The sequence below is a fragment of the Xiphophorus hellerii genome, chromosome 9 (assembly GCF_003331165.1).
Source record: "Xiphophorus hellerii strain 12219 chromosome 9, Xiphophorus_hellerii-4.1, whole genome shotgun sequence".
Taxonomy (NCBI): domain Eukaryota; kingdom Metazoa; phylum Chordata; class Actinopteri; order Cyprinodontiformes; family Poeciliidae; genus Xiphophorus; species Xiphophorus hellerii.
The window spans coordinates 4,791,290-4,806,302 of record NC_045680.1 but is presented as its reverse complement, the minus strand read 5'-3'; the positions used below and the strand labels follow the sequence as shown (position 1 = coordinate 4,806,302).

At 38.3% G+C, this 15,013-nt stretch overlaps 2 protein-coding genes, 1 long non-coding RNA gene and 1 other non-coding gene across 9 annotated transcripts in view; 1 reads left to right on the top strand and 3 right to left on the bottom strand.

Moving 5' to 3' along the window:
* The window catches only part of LOC116726359 (occludin), a 23,582-nt gene extending 16,152 nt beyond the window's left edge, over positions 1-7,430 (bottom strand). Inside the window, exons 1-3 of one of the 2 annotated variants that reach the window (XM_032573051.1) lie at positions 7,188-7,430; positions 1,147-1,758; positions 232-423 (exon numbers count right to left, since the gene is read on the bottom strand). In XM_032573051.1, coding sequence (XP_032428942.1) covers positions 232-423; positions 1,147-1,740 — 786 coding nt within the window. In that variant the 5' untranslated portion in view covers positions 1,741-1,758; positions 7,188-7,430. Of the gene's footprint in view, positions 1-231; positions 424-1,146; positions 1,759-7,187 lie in introns of those variants that run through there. The other variant, XM_032573050.1, reaches the window with a different exon arrangement.
* Positions 5,876-15,013, top strand: part of LOC116726363 (uncharacterized) — a 25,967-nt gene continuing 16,829 nt past the window's right edge. The window contains exon 1 of the long non-coding RNA XR_004340587.1: positions 5,876-5,888. This is a non-coding gene — a long non-coding RNA (uncharacterized LOC116726363). The remainder of the gene's footprint in view (positions 5,889-15,013) is intronic.
* On the bottom strand, positions 8,711-8,829 carry LOC116726538 (5S ribosomal RNA). Its single transcript, XR_004340611.1, has one exon. It is a non-coding gene; the product is annotated as a 5S ribosomal RNA (ribosomal RNA).
* Positions 10,412-15,013, bottom strand: part of csnk1g2b (casein kinase 1, gamma 2b) — a 46,826-nt gene continuing 42,224 nt past the window's right edge. For all 5 annotated transcript variants that reach the window (XM_032573052.1, XM_032573055.1, XM_032573054.1 and 2 more), the window contains 2 exons: positions 14,774-14,880; positions 10,412-13,582 (listed from right to left, as the gene is read on the bottom strand). In XM_032573052.1, the coding sequence (XP_032428943.1) occupies positions 13,528-13,582; positions 14,774-14,880 (162 nt within the window). In that variant the 3' untranslated portion in view covers positions 10,412-13,527. The remainder of the gene's footprint in view (positions 13,583-14,773; positions 14,881-15,013) is intronic.

Here is a 15,013-nt window from a genome sequence, read left to right as displayed (position 1 = left end):
TTATTGGCTTCCTGGATTGTTTTTACTTTTTAGTCAGTTTTGTTTAGTATTCACAGTTGTTACTTTTTTTTTAAGACAAGTTAATAATACTTTAAGCTTGAAATATTTTTCCTTAATTACAGACTAAGTGCATTACAAATCCTCTTCATTTAGCCACAAATTAAAGTGCATTTTTGTATATGAATACTTCTGGAAGTTGACTAATTAGTATCAACAGAAAAAGCCACAGACCTCCTGGGGGTCCACAAAACAGTAGTGGTACAGGTACTGGTTGTACATAGGAAAACCTCCCAGTCCTCCCATCTGTGAGTAGCTGGTCTGATAGAGGTTCTGACACATCATGAGCATCGGATTATACATAATGTTGGAAGAGCTCTGGGCCATGGGATTTACTCCGACAATGTAGACAATGGTCATGATGCCCTGAAAAGTAGAAAAAACGTATAGATATTTAGTCATACTGACACAGAGCCACTCCTGAGTTATCTGTTCGTCACGTCACAGGAACGAAGGGTAGAGTACATGAATGACTAAACCAGATAACTACCTGCTGAGCTACTGCAGGTTAAAAGGAGCAAAACTGCTATAACCTTCTGCAATGCTGCATTTTTTCAATGTATTTTAATGTATATTTTGACTATTGTCTGTGGTTGGATGGATAACACCCTTCAAAAAAGATCAGGTGTGTTGCATGCACCCAAAGTGAAATGGGATTATTTCTCAAATCAGAAGACAAATCAAGATAAATGCAATTAATTATTAATTATTAATGACTGATCGCAGAAAGGCTTCTCAAAGTGTGGTTGATAAAATCTAATGTTTCTTTTTTAAAGCCTCTCTATGTTGGACAAAACTAATGCTACTCATTTTGAGGTGCACTGAAAAAAATACCTTGGTGAGTTATAATTCATCCCTGGATGAATAAAAAACAACATATTGTAAATAATTTCTACATTAATGATGTTTAAATAGTAGAAATATTGTTGTTTAAAGCTTAAATTATCAAGTAAGCCTCACATGTTCCCTGACCCTCTATAAAAACTGTCGAACTGTGTTTTCCTTAATCATAAAAGTTTTGTAAGTATATATCACAACAGATAGCATACAGTGTATGTATTATAAATAATGGTTAATATTTAGTGTTACCTGCAAGACCCCCATGAGAACGCTGGCTATAAGGACGGCCAGGAAGTACTTTCGGCCACGGACAACACTGGACTTAGAGAAGCTGGCGATGAAGAATGACATACAGCCGATAAAGTTGACAGCTGCCATGGCAATCATGGCAGTTTTGGCTGAGTAAGGAGACACGTAGGAGCCGTAGTAGTTCCCATAGCCTCCATAACCTCCATAACCTCCGTAACCTCCAAGGCCTCCGTAGGACGAGCCGTAGCTGCCTCCAGAGTAGCCACTGCCGTAGCCCAGACCGGAGCCGTAGTAGCCGCCTCCATATGAGTACTGCATATCCCACATTAGAGTCGAAGCGACGCAGGCGAATATGGCCAGACACAACACTATCACTGTAGCCATCATGGCCTTGATGATCCCAGGAGGTGACCGCCATTTGTAGAAGTGCTGCGGCCGGTCTTCGATGTAGTAAGATCCCGGCGGAGGTGGGTATGCGTTGTAGTCACTCTGAGGGCCATGGAAGCTGCCGGCAGGACCGAAGCCATTGTTGGACGGCGGGCTGTAGGGGGGGCTGTAGACTGGTGGACTCTCGTAATGTTGCTTGTCAAACATCGCTGGAGGAGTCCAGAACTGGAAACAGACGTGAAGAATCAGAGTGGTAAGAACCAAACCAAGTAGAGCAGTCTGACTCAGTTTCTCAGCAAAACTGATATGAATAATGCTGGGTGGAAAGATAAGGGTTAGTGAGGCGTGTCCTCCACGGCTAATGAGGCTTAGAAACAGAGCAGTGTAAATGTTTTACCATCTCAAGGCAAGTAAGACCAGTGGGGGTAAAAACTTTGCTATGTTCTTCAAAATACCGTGCCTTACAAAAACATTCAAACTCTCAACGTTTTCACATTTTGTGACATTACAATGATACATGTCAGAGTATTATTATGTTTTTATGGAACAGAGCAACACAAAATAAACAGTAATAGTATAATTGTTAAGTGGAAGAAAAATGATGCATGATTTTAAATTTTAAAAAAAACTAAAAGTCTGAAAAGTCCAGTTCCAATAGCTGCCTTCAGGAGTCGGCTAATTAGTTTTCTTTGTTCAGCCTGATGGTGAACAAAGAAAACCCCCAAACAAATCAGAGAAAAATTTATAGGAAGATTTAAAGCAGGGTTAGATTGACAAAAATAGAAAGAGAGCAGTTATTAGAGAAACAGTAAAAGGATAATTATGAATTGTACTTTTTGATTTTTTCTCTTCTTTGTTATGTTGCTATGTCAACATGTGACCTTTAGCAAACTGATACTCAGATGACTATCTTAGATGAAACTAAAGTCTGACTTTTTGACAACATGCAATAATATCCTGGATGTAATCAAGAACACTCTGCACACATTTTCCCTTACAAGAGACACAGCGGTGGCTGTATTATTCTGTGGTGTGCTTTACTTCAGCAGGACAAAGAAGTTGGTCAGAGTGGCTGGGAAAATATCTGACAATACAGAGCGGCTGTAGTAGAAAACACTTTAGAGGCTAAAGACCTACAACAAGGGCAAATGTTCACCTACCAGCTGCACAACTCAAAATAACCCAAACTAACAATTAAAAGACTTTAATCAAAGCGTATTTATGTGTTACATTGGCCCAGTCAAAGTTCAGATCTAAATTTAACCAAGAATCACAGCCAAACCTGAAATAAATTCTGACACAGAGGATAACCAACAATGCACACACACACTCACAGACCAATTAACCTAACAGTTGTGTTTCTGGACTGAGGGAGGAAGCCAGAGTACCCTGAAATAGCCCACAATGCACAGGGAGAACATGCAGAAAGACCCCAGGCTGGGATTTGAACCCAGGCCGTTCTTGTTGTAAAGCAATTGCTACTAACTGCTCACCGTTCAGCCCAGACTTTAAAATCCATGCATCATTTCCTTCATTATTAACTTAATTATCATGATTATGCTCGTTTTTGACAAAATTCCTAACAAATACAATCAGGTTTCTGGTTGTATCGTGACAAAATGTGAAAAATGTCAAGCTGTTTTAACCCTTTGCAAAGCACTTTGTTATTTTTTAAATTATGTGATTGCCTTTATTAGAAGAAGTACAGCAGCAGGTTTAGACTGAAGTCTCTGAAGCAGCTGTGTGGCAGAACGCAGTGGAGATGTTGGTACCAGGACAGAAACAGAACAACAACAATCCTCTCCTTTCTGTCTCTTCTGGCTGCAGAAATCTATCGCTCAGCCCACACTGTGAAAAAGATTTTGAAGGTTTCAAATTCACTCAAGCAGCTAAAATGTTTTCTGCTACAAACTTGCAGCGATATGCAAGGCCACTGTGTATATAATTTAACAATGCCCATTCTTCTGCACAGAGCCCTAAAGGGAGTGGGCAGGAAACACGTATGACTGGGAAACCATGCGGACAGCAGGACGAATGAACCGTTGAAAAGAAAAACTTCCACTAGTATCCTTTTTCTGCTATCTATGAGACTCTAGAAACACATATTTCATTTTTGTCTGTAGCTAAATGAATAGATAAAGTATCAGTGGTAAAAAATTCCAGCAGATACTCCCAAAGCCCAAGGTTACAAGTTGAAAATATTTCTTATCTTATTTAACTGATAGCACAACAGTCAGATATTCAGCTGGCATCCATATAAAAGAAGGGAAACAAAAAATAATTTTCATTCTTTTTAACAGTGATATATGGACAGTTTTGACATTTTATTCACATATTGGTCACTTCTAGTTTAAGTTCTTAGGACAGACCATTGACATGTTATTGATTAATAATTAAGTCAATAATTTCTTGTCAAAAATTTGAGCTGGACCAGCTGATTCAAAGTTGTTAAATTAATTTTCTCTTTTAAACGATGACAGCACCAAAGCTCTGTGTCTATTTTAAGATGGTATTAGCACTTTATTGGTTTCTAGTTTAACCTGTCGGCACAAAAACATCGTGCCAACTGTCAAGCACGGTGGTGGAGGTGTAATGATTTTAGCACTTTGAGGCTGACATTTTAAATAAAAAAATGTTCTCCATGATTTTTCCTGCTGAAAAAAGGTTTAACTATTTAACTAAGCCGATTGAAATGTCAAATGTTCTCAGAACTAATACAGAGCCAATCAACTGATAAGAATATTATTGAAAAGTCATTTAATTTCAGAAACTTTATCACCAAGTGAAACATATTAGATTAATTACACACAGTTTTGTGTTAATTATGATGATTTTCCACTTAGTTAATATAAATGTGACATTTAAAATTTTAATATTACACCAGACCAATAAAAACACTTTATAATAGAGAAAGTTTAATTAAAGGTATGCATAATACCAGCTGCTTTTAATGTGACAAATGAGCTTCATCAGAAAGCATGTTTTAATTTATTGAATATGACTGTAGTGTATTGATATCAAAGACATTACAAAGTGCCTCCTTTATGAACTCAATAGCTTTGCTCTACACTTACAGAAAAACCTCCAAACACATTTTTGTTCACATTCTGGTTTCTGCAGAACAGTGAAGGACGCCAGGAGCAACACAGCGGTCCATTCAGAGGTTCTGACACAGAGACAGACAAACAGCTGCTGGCACCGTTCACACTTCATAACTCTCCTTCTTTATAGGTCGTGGGGACACACAGCAGAAGAGGTTTCGCCTCAAAGCCTCCATCCCAGACACCTTCCCATTACGCCCCCTCCCCCTCCGTTCCTTCATCCTCTGTCCCCCAGCGCTTCTCTCCCTCCCAGCACAACTTCTTAGCTTTTGTTTCGGGAGCAGAAGGGCCAGAAGTCAAGGCTGCTCGTCACACGAACAGCGTTGCCATGGATTCAGAGTTTTAAAAAAAGAAAATTGGGGCATGTCCAGGGATCAAACAAGGGCTCCTTTGTGCAGCTCCTAAGGGGGGTGAGGTGAGACACAGAGCAGAGGACAGGTGGATGGGTGTCAGGTGACTTTTATTATTGATCCGCAGGCTGTCTTGCATGAGTGTCCTCCAGTTTACTTCCTGCATGGCACTTTGTAGATAACTGGCAGGAAATCATTTCAGAGATTTTTCTAGGCAATCACCCTTGACTTAGAGTTCCTATTAAACTAAGTACTCCAACTTAAAATGTATTTTGTTCTTCTACGTAGTGAGGGCCAGTTGTGAAACACTGTGACCAACTTTTTATTTAAGAGAAAAAAAACTGACCTACTTTTATATGTTTGTTAAATCATTAGTTATCAAAATTGTGCAGCAGCCTGAGGCAGCATTTATCATGACTGATCAACAATGAAATATATTAGGAGCAGAAGCATCACACAATGTGTGATGGAGAGAGAAGTTAAAGGAGATTTCCTTTAAAAAAGCTTTTCGAGGTATTGAAATTCAACTTTTAAAACTGTCATCAGCAATTTTATTTTGGTTTTAACTCAGTTAGTTAGCATCAGTTTCCGTGTGTTTTAGGGGTGCACCGATTTATCGGCCAGCTGATTTATCAGCTCCGAATTCCTTAATTTTAGGAGATTGTTTAACGGCTGATGCTTACATGACTTACATGCTCTGATCTACCTCACCACAGACCTAAAATCAGAAACTGTCATGCTCTATTCTGCTGTGAGAAGTTTGACTATTGCAGTTAACAGTAGTCACCCCACTGTTGCCAACTCAGCAACTTTCTTGCTATATTTAGCAACATTTGTCTTTAGTTGAGAGTCGAACATAAATATTACCAAAACCCATTGACCTATTGGTTTAGTATTATTTAAAGTATTTGCGTCCCAGTATGGAAGAAGCATTTGTCTACAGCTGGCTTCCATGTTTTGTTGCTCTGAGGAAAAAAGCAGTGAGTTTGGACGACGGTCATGGGTCAGGTCAGACACCCACCAGCCTGAACTCCACGGAAACACAGAGACTCTATCATCTGCCGCTGATAAAGGAATTCCAGTTATACAGTCACATGCTGCACAGCAGTCAAAAATAATTAGGCAACAGACCAACGCAGGCAGGGTCCCACTGACACACACCCAGGAGTCAGCCAAGGCTTCCAGCACGAGCCCACAACAACACCGCACAGTCAAAATCTCCTGAGGTACCAAAACATAATCACAGCTGACAGAAAAATGAAAAACAAAATGGTATAAATTCCTGTGGTGTGTGTTTAAGCAACACCCTTCTCTTCTGAAAATTAGAACTTCCTGAGTTAATGAGCATCGCTCAGCTAAAATCCAAACCAAAAATGCTGAAGAACGAAGCAATCCTTGAGAGATCTGATTGGTTGATTGATTGGGTAACTGAAGAAAAAACTGATAAACTGTGAAAACAGCAGGTAAACTAAAACAAATCAAATATCTCAGGCATTTACCATTATGAGTGAAAGCCTCACACCATTATTTTTTCATGGTACGACAAAAATACGAGTTTCACAGTATTTAAGTCAAATGTAATTATTTTTTGTCTTTTTTTACGTGTTTGTGATCCTAGTTTTAACAATTTTTAAGAGCATCTAAAAATATGTCTACCTTTATGTCCAATTATTAAAACGATTGCGTTTCCTCAGACCTTCAAACCCATGTCACCTTTACCTACACATTTCTGTTTTATTCATAATTAGCCTTGGTTAGGTTTGATTATTTTATGTTTTTAAGCATTCTGAGTTGCCCTCACTGTGTATGAAAACAGGTCTATAAATAAAAAGCACATGATTAGTAGACAGTACATAATTAACGTTAGTACATAATCCTTCTGGAGTTTTAATAATACCTATGTTAGCCAGGTGTTACCAGTAAACTGGTACCTAAGTGTATTAAGTAATCATTCCAGCATCAGATTCAATAGTAGAGTTTAAAAAATTCAGTCAAATTACATCAAAATTAGTTCTCCCCGTTCCTCCACATGATAAATGTCTGTTTTAGCTTTAATCCTCACCTAAAACGACAGAAAGAACTAATTTTCTAATCAGCCCATAAAACGTCATTATATCTAATGTGATTAATTAAAAAGAAGACTGTCCAAGACCATAAAATGAATAGCAGGTAACAATCGCTTTTATCTACTTTTTGGTCTTACCTGAAGAGGAGAATACTTGGTCAGCAGGGTCTGTTCCCTTTTTCCAGTTAAAGTCTCACCTTCCGCCCAAAGTTTCGTCTCAGTTTAGGTAAGGTATTAGACTCTCAGCACATTGTCTTGTTTTAAAGTCGGTGTTACTCACACTCTTTTTTGCGTCAAAATGCCGTTTTTTTTCTCCGTTTGAAGCGTCAGTCCTGATCAAACTGAACGATTCTCCTGCTGCAGCCTCCGAACAAGTGCTCTGCTTTTTGTCCCGCCTATCCGCGGTGATGAGCCCTACCGCACAACACCTCGACACCTCCGCGTTTCATCCGCTAGAGGTCAGGCTTTCTGCCTCAGACAGCAACAACACTGAGAAGAAGCGCAACTTTAAATCCATGCGAAATAATGGGTGGTACAGCAAAACTTCATTTCTAAATCTTAAATAAATCTTAGAGAGATACTAAATCATCGTCTTCCGCCGGACAACATAATTCTTGAATAACACGTAAAAGAAGGGCAAAATTATCCGTCTAATATAGAATAGAAATATCCTTAATTTCCCTATGTGTATATTTAAAATCAATAAATATTTTAAACAGTTGTATGCTTGTCATACTAGTCGAGTGGGCAGAAATGATCAAAATGAACAAAATGAGATTGTTACAGAAACTTGAGTTAATTGAACCAGTTTTTATTATTTTTAGGTAGCAAGTAAGTGACCTACTTTCTCAAGCGATGGTTTCAAAGAATAGAAACATTAATAACAATATAAATTTATCAAAATGCTATTTTTAAGATCAAGGTGGATCTAGTTCTCCATTATTTCTAGCTTCCTTCATAAAGTATAAGGCAGAAATCTGGAAGTTATTTAATCTTTCCCACATCAGTATTGAATACATTGTTAAAAATAGCAACTATTTCGAAATTTCAGCCCTTTTAATGTTTTTAGATGATTTCCAAAACATCTTGATCTAAACACCAACTTATAATTAAATTTGTAAAGTTGATCTTTTGCATTATGTAGTCCGCTGTACTTCATCCAGCCATCCACTAGAGGGCAGCATTCCCTTAAAACTTTACAGGTAATCCTTTGAAAGTATTATAAATAATCCCAAAATAAACATCTAGCCTAGGGGTATCAAACTTATTTTCATTTTGGGCCGTATCAAAAATATGAACGTTCTTAAAAAGGCCGGTTGTGCCACAATGCAGTAATAAAACCAATTAAATTGTTAAAATATCAATAAATAGCTGTTCCTTCAGGATTTTGTGATTGTTTTAGTGTTTTTTTAAATCAAAATTGCACGTTTTGTGATGCCAATTTATAAATGTTTGTTAGGAATTTTTAGGATGTTTGATGTTAAATGTGGCTTTTTATTACTCAATACCCTCTGGTGGCTTTCACAAATCATTACTTGTGAAAGTACAAGTCGTTACTTTCACACTCGGCACGGATCAAGAACTTCTACATTTATTCATACCTCTGGTACATTTTACGTATCATATTTCACAAAATACATTTTTGTGGGAGAGTCAGCAAAAGCTTACAGCACCTGGTATTCCCAGGCGGTCTCCCATCCAAGTACTAACCAGGCCCGACCCTGCTTAGCTTCCGAGATCAGACGAGATCGGGCGTGTTCAGGGTGGTATGGCCGTAAACGATGAACTAAAAGCGACACAGAAATTTTATCCGTCAACAAACAGCGATAAAAGAACATTTACAGTGTTTCATTATTATTTTCCTCCTCTGTTTCTTTTTGATCATCCTCACCGTCGCCAACATTTTTCTCATCACTACAGCTAACATTGAGCTGCTGTCAGTCTCTTCCACCAAGTTTACAAACCTCATCTTGACATTTCCTCTGTAAAAACAATTAAATAGGCATTCCAGGATTTCAACAAATGACTTATTTTAACTTCAGTTACCAGAGGCGGTCCTAGCCTGTTTGGCGTCCTGGGCAAACCACTCATCTAGGGCCCCCAATGCAAAGTGATCAACAACCAGGGGGTTGGTCATCTGTGTCTGTCATCCACCGTCTTCAAATAAACCTGTTAACATCCAAATCTGTAGCATCTTGTATCACGTTCTCTCCAATAGAGCTTTAATATCAATTAAATATTGAATATGCAAGAAATTAGACTACTATGCTGACAGTGGAAATTACTCTAGACTAAAACTGTACTCTGTGAATTTACTAAATTGTAATGTTTGAGGACTTCAGCACTTAAATCTTGGTTTTACTTTAACTTTTCTAAATGGTATGAACTACTTTTTGTCTTGAAATAAAGATGTCAAATTTTTTTTTTAAATTTACATCATTTTATTCACTCATTGAAAAAAAAAAAGAAAGACATACTTGTTTCAAATCCTTTAATCTCCCATGGCAACTATTCTGGCTGTAGAAAACGAGTGATGTAACCAAGTACCACCTTTTCAACAAAGCTCTTTCCCAAAGCTGCGGTCTCCAAGCTGGGCTTTCTATAACTCCTGTAGACTAGCAGCAGCAATTAGCAAATACCTGGTGGAACTGAGAGCCTTCTGAGCTCATAAGCTATTTCTCAGGGAGTTGCTGGTAAAAATGTTGAATGCTTGATAAAGGAATGTTGTTGTGAAGATGTGCTGAAGGCGTCAGAAAAAGCAGGAGGTACTTAAAGCTGCAGTATTACTTTTATATAAGAAAAAATATTTTTACATAACTGTTAAAACTGTCACTATATCATGACAGTAAGTTATGAGACTGATAATTTGTGGGACGATCGATCTCCTCCACCTCCTCCCTGAGAAATTACTATTGTCTGAAGAAATGCACCGCTCCAGACCAAAAACAACCAATCAGAGCCAGGAGGAGGGTCTTAGTACTGTCAATCAACCTCATGTACTCATAGCTAAATGTGCTAATGGCGGAGAAGAAAAATCTTTTATCCGCCATCATCAGCGGCTAGGCTAGCTAGCCTAGCATTCACTACAGCACTAAGTCCCTCCTTCTCTCTATGATTTTTTGAGAAAGCAGAAGAGCTTTTTTATTTACATTTTATCTTTAACTGTCACAATATGGTGACAGCTTCAAACATGTAAAAAATATTTTATAAAGGTTACAAACTGCAGCTTTAACAGTACCTCGACTTTCATCTGCTACTTGCCAGATGAGACGACCGACAATCAGCCAGGTGGCGTAGATGTAGACGACGTAGATCTGCAGACTGAAGAGCAACCAGGAGGGAAAAACTGCTCCATGACTGACTCCTGTGATAAAACTTCCTTTATTCACAATTAGAGATCTGTCGTTGTCATATTTACAAATACATGTTGCAAATAGTTACACCAAGAGACGTAGAGCAGAAGCACAGTTCAACACTGGTCTGAGCATCTCCAGAAACTCTCTCCCCCAATTAGAAATCACATAATAAACGCAGGGTGATGGATTATAACAAGCTGGAGCTCCCTACTGGTCACAAGAACCAATCTAGTTTTCAGTGGAATACTTTGATGAGCCACAAGTGCTCCCTGCTGTTAACGGGTCCACATGTAACGGTGTAGAGTCATCCTATATGGCAAGCCATTAGCGACAAAAATCAGTGAAGTTTTTTTTCAACCCGTTTCCCAAACAAATTGCATAAAATCATGTTGGGTAGTCACCAGATCCCCATCAAAAATGCGTTTTGAATGGCTCCTGAATGGCGATGGCGGTCCAGCTTTTCAATATTAAAGGCTTGTTTAAGAATGACAAATGGCGCAACATTCATTAACTGGGTAAAGGTTTTCCCCCTTTCTTTCTGCTGCTCAGGTGGCCTTGAAAACCCACTTATAGGCATAAAATCTGGAAGAGTTTTCATCAACCCAAGGTGATTTTAACATAATTTCTTAACCAGACACGTCTAAAAAACATTTGGCCCTATTGGCTTGCCATAACCTGAACATTTGGATATGCGCTTGGGTTAATATACAGCAGCAAACGTACAACTCTGCAGTTTCCTTATACTGCATGTCTAAATTAAGTCATGGCTATGACAGGCATCCAAGAACTTTGTGGGGTTACACAGCTGCTTTCTCACTTCTGTTCATCAATCCTCTAAAACCTGCTTAGAGGAACAAATGATCTGCTCTCTTAAACAGCTGGATTCATATGTGAACGTAAAATTAATAAAAAATAAAAAAAAAAGGTGCCAACGTTGTGTGAAAACCAGACGAGGTTTGAAATAATCTTGATCAAAACATTTTTTGTGAATCCTGCAGGTATAAAATTGTTCTCAAAGTTCAGTTTAGTTGGTTTTTAAAATGAGTTTATATGCTATAACATACTGGTCAACATGTTCTGGAAGGGTAGCTACGGACGGATTATAGGGAAAAAAATAAATTAATCGGACTGATTATTAGAACAGAAAATAAATGTTTTGTGGCATAAATTTGGTTCTGATAATTATGTACCATTTTATTTTTATAATTTGGGACATTTATGCATCATGTGAATTCCTGGTGTGCCGCAAACTATCGTTTAGAAATTGGCCAATTTTCTCTTGATTAGCATTACAAATGCTGAAAATAATCTGAATTGTTTCTAGTGATGCATTATCAATCTATTACCACCGACAGTACGTAACCTTTTTCTGAATTGAATCCCTAATAAATACAAATCAAATTATGGTTAGAAATGTATGCTTTGATGCATATAACAGGAAGAACCTTGTAAATATTTAATTTTCTATTAAATTCAGTAATCCTCAGGAGAAAGAAAAAACAACATGGGAAGCAGTCAAAGTTGAAATCGGCAGGTCAAACCTCACAGAACAGTAGAAATCAATGATTGATGCATAACTAGTAATCAGTCCATAGTCTCAAACATAAACGGGCTCAGATTTTTCCTTTTTCATTAAAATTTACACATGAAAACAAAAATCTTAACTCAAATGCTTCTTACGACAAACAAAAGCTGGCTATGCGCTGGAGGTGACGGGATTCAAAGTTTGTCAGACATGTTGGAGGAAAACAAGAAGACACAACATGAGGTACATGAAACCACAACATGAGTTTTACTGATCCATTTGATCAGAAACGGGATTCCAGAGAGACTTTAAATGAACCTCACCGAGCTTCTTGTCTCTTTCCTACTTATCCAGATGAAATTTCACAACATCGGCCATGTTTGGCCATTCTGCCGCCGTAAACCTCTCTGAAGCGGGCTGCAGGGATGCACGCGCTCATTTCACAGATTTGCTTACAAGAACTTCCGGATTAGCGGTCGCCAGTGTGCTCCCTCCCAAACACACGAGCACGGACAATAATCCACCGAGCATTTGGGTCAGATTAGATAAAATTTCACTGTGGGACACTCACTTGAGCTTTAAACATTTTACTTAAAAAGGCACAAACTACAATTTTCTGGTAAATTATTTGGATGTAAAACAAACAAAACAAGAAATCAAAACATCTTCCTTTCCTTTCTAAGCGTAAAGATAATCATCCTAGATCAGTCTTGACTTTTAATTTAAAGCCTGAAGTTTTTCCGCTGTAATTGTTTTCTTTCCCAAAAGTGCAATAAAAATGAGAGCTTAGTATCTGCTTTTGCTCTTTCTTCCACAGTACCTGAGGCCAGTGACTGTGCTACAAAGACCGCGATGAAGGACGAGAGGAAAGAACTGTACTCCAGAAAACTACGACACGAAAAGAAGCGTTGAATGCAGGGGTCGAGTCTGAAAACTGAGGATTAACTTACAAAACAACAAAAGAAAAAAAGAAAAATACATAAAAATCAGATTCAGTTTTAAAGATGAAATGTTTCCTGTCTCTCAGATTGAACATCAGCATAGTTCACCTTTCACCTTGATCCCAAAATACACACCGAGAAAAAAAAGGATAAAAAAAAAAGAAAATTTAATTCCTACGGAGCAGATTTCTTTCACTTGAACCACCTGAATAGTTTCCCCTGATCGACAGCTGATCCAAACGTTCTGCATGGAATCTAGAATACAACAACTGCTTCAAACAGCATCTTTTTTTTTTCTTTTTTAAATTCACGCCACTGTATTCGAGTTTCATTGTTACAGCTTTTATACGCTTCTCCTCGAGCTCCCAGTTGTAATGCAGGTACGCTTAGAATTAGTCTGTAAAAGAATCAAAAGTCTCTTGTGGAGTCAGTAGGACTGCGACATTCCTTCAACTCGGCGGGAGCCGTGGGGAGCGCCGAGAACGGAGAGAGAGGGAGAGAGAGAGAAAGAGGGAGCGCGAAGGAAGTAGGTACATGGTGGCGGCCGGGAGAGGAGGATGAGAAGGGACGAAGGCGGCGGGGCCTTTTTGTGTAGTTGCCTCCATTTAAAACTTGACAGTGACCACAATGTTTCAAGGTGCCTCCATCCTCTTCCTTCACTTGTGCCTCTGGAGAGCTTTCCTCTTTCTCCTTTTGAAGAAACAACAGCACCTGCAGGGAAACGGTTACAATTAGACAAACAGGATCTCTTCAGTTAACATCCTGTATTAGCTAAAGGGCCATTTCACAGCTTTAAATGAGTCTGGACTGCATTTGATCATGTCCAATTCAAATTCTAACACACTAACATGTCGGCAACCAGGTTCTCTACAGACAAGTTGCTCACAGTTATTGACTACCATGGTTCTAGCTGTAAAGTTGTCAACATAACAAGTAAAATCTTACATGTCTAAGTGATATATGAGAGAAAAGGGACAAAGTTCTTTAATACTAAATGTAAACGAGAACTAGAAAACAATGTCCGATGAGATCACATTTTGCAGATCATGAAAAAAAATAGTGAGGGAGAGCTTGACTGACAACCTTAGCAAGTAGATGTGCTGCAGGAAAATAAAATAGCTAATAAACCACCGCTGATGTTCAGATGATCAATTACCAGTGATCGCAAAATAAAACATCAAGCCTGAAATCATAAAACTGTAATGAACTGAGTGTTCTGTTCTTTGTGAAGGAAATATTTACATGTTTTCTGGCGTCAAATCCCGTTACATTTGTGGAGCTGTTGTCAGACTGTTGCTATGACAACATAGACCAGTGTCAAGCAAAAATAATATAGAAATTCACTTAGAGCACGTGTCAAACTCAAGGCCCACGGGCCAAATCTGGCCCACCGTAGCTTTATATGTGGCCCTCTAGACTCCAAATTACATCAATAAGTCCCTCCAGTTTTTCACAAATCTGCAAAATTCACACAAAATCAACAAATCTCAACATTTTTTTCTGATTTTTACTGCAAATTTTCTCGAAATTGGTCAAAAACATTGAGTTTACGTGACTGATGCCTCAGTCTTATGGTGTCAAGTTATATTCTGCAATTGATACAGTGAGTAATAAAAAGTCATATTTAGCATCATACATTAGCGCAAATATTGTAACAATTCCCAACAAACATTTCTGAATTGGCACCAATATTTAATTTTAAAAGCAAAAACCACTAAAACACTCAAACTCCTGGAGGAGGAGCCATCTATCAATATTTCAACAGTTTAATTGGTTTTATCTTTTTTTTTCTGGTCCAAAATGAAGATGAGTTTGACACAACTTACTAAGAGCTACAACCTATGATCTAATGGAGAGAGGATCAGAAGTATTGGCAATAATTTATTTTTTTTTTTTTCATACTTGGTTTCGTCAACCACGTCAACCTCAGTGGGAGCAGTGATGGGAGCGTTGGAGTGTCCGGCCGTCGGGTCGTCCGTGTTCAGCTCGCCATTCGTTGAGCTCATCACCTGCAGGATTTCAAGAAATAAAAAGTGATATCAGACTTCTCAAACACAGACGACTGGAAGAAAGGGATCATCTTTAAATCACGTTATGCAGCTGGAGACATGGACGCGGTCAGATAAGGACCGTCTAATCTGG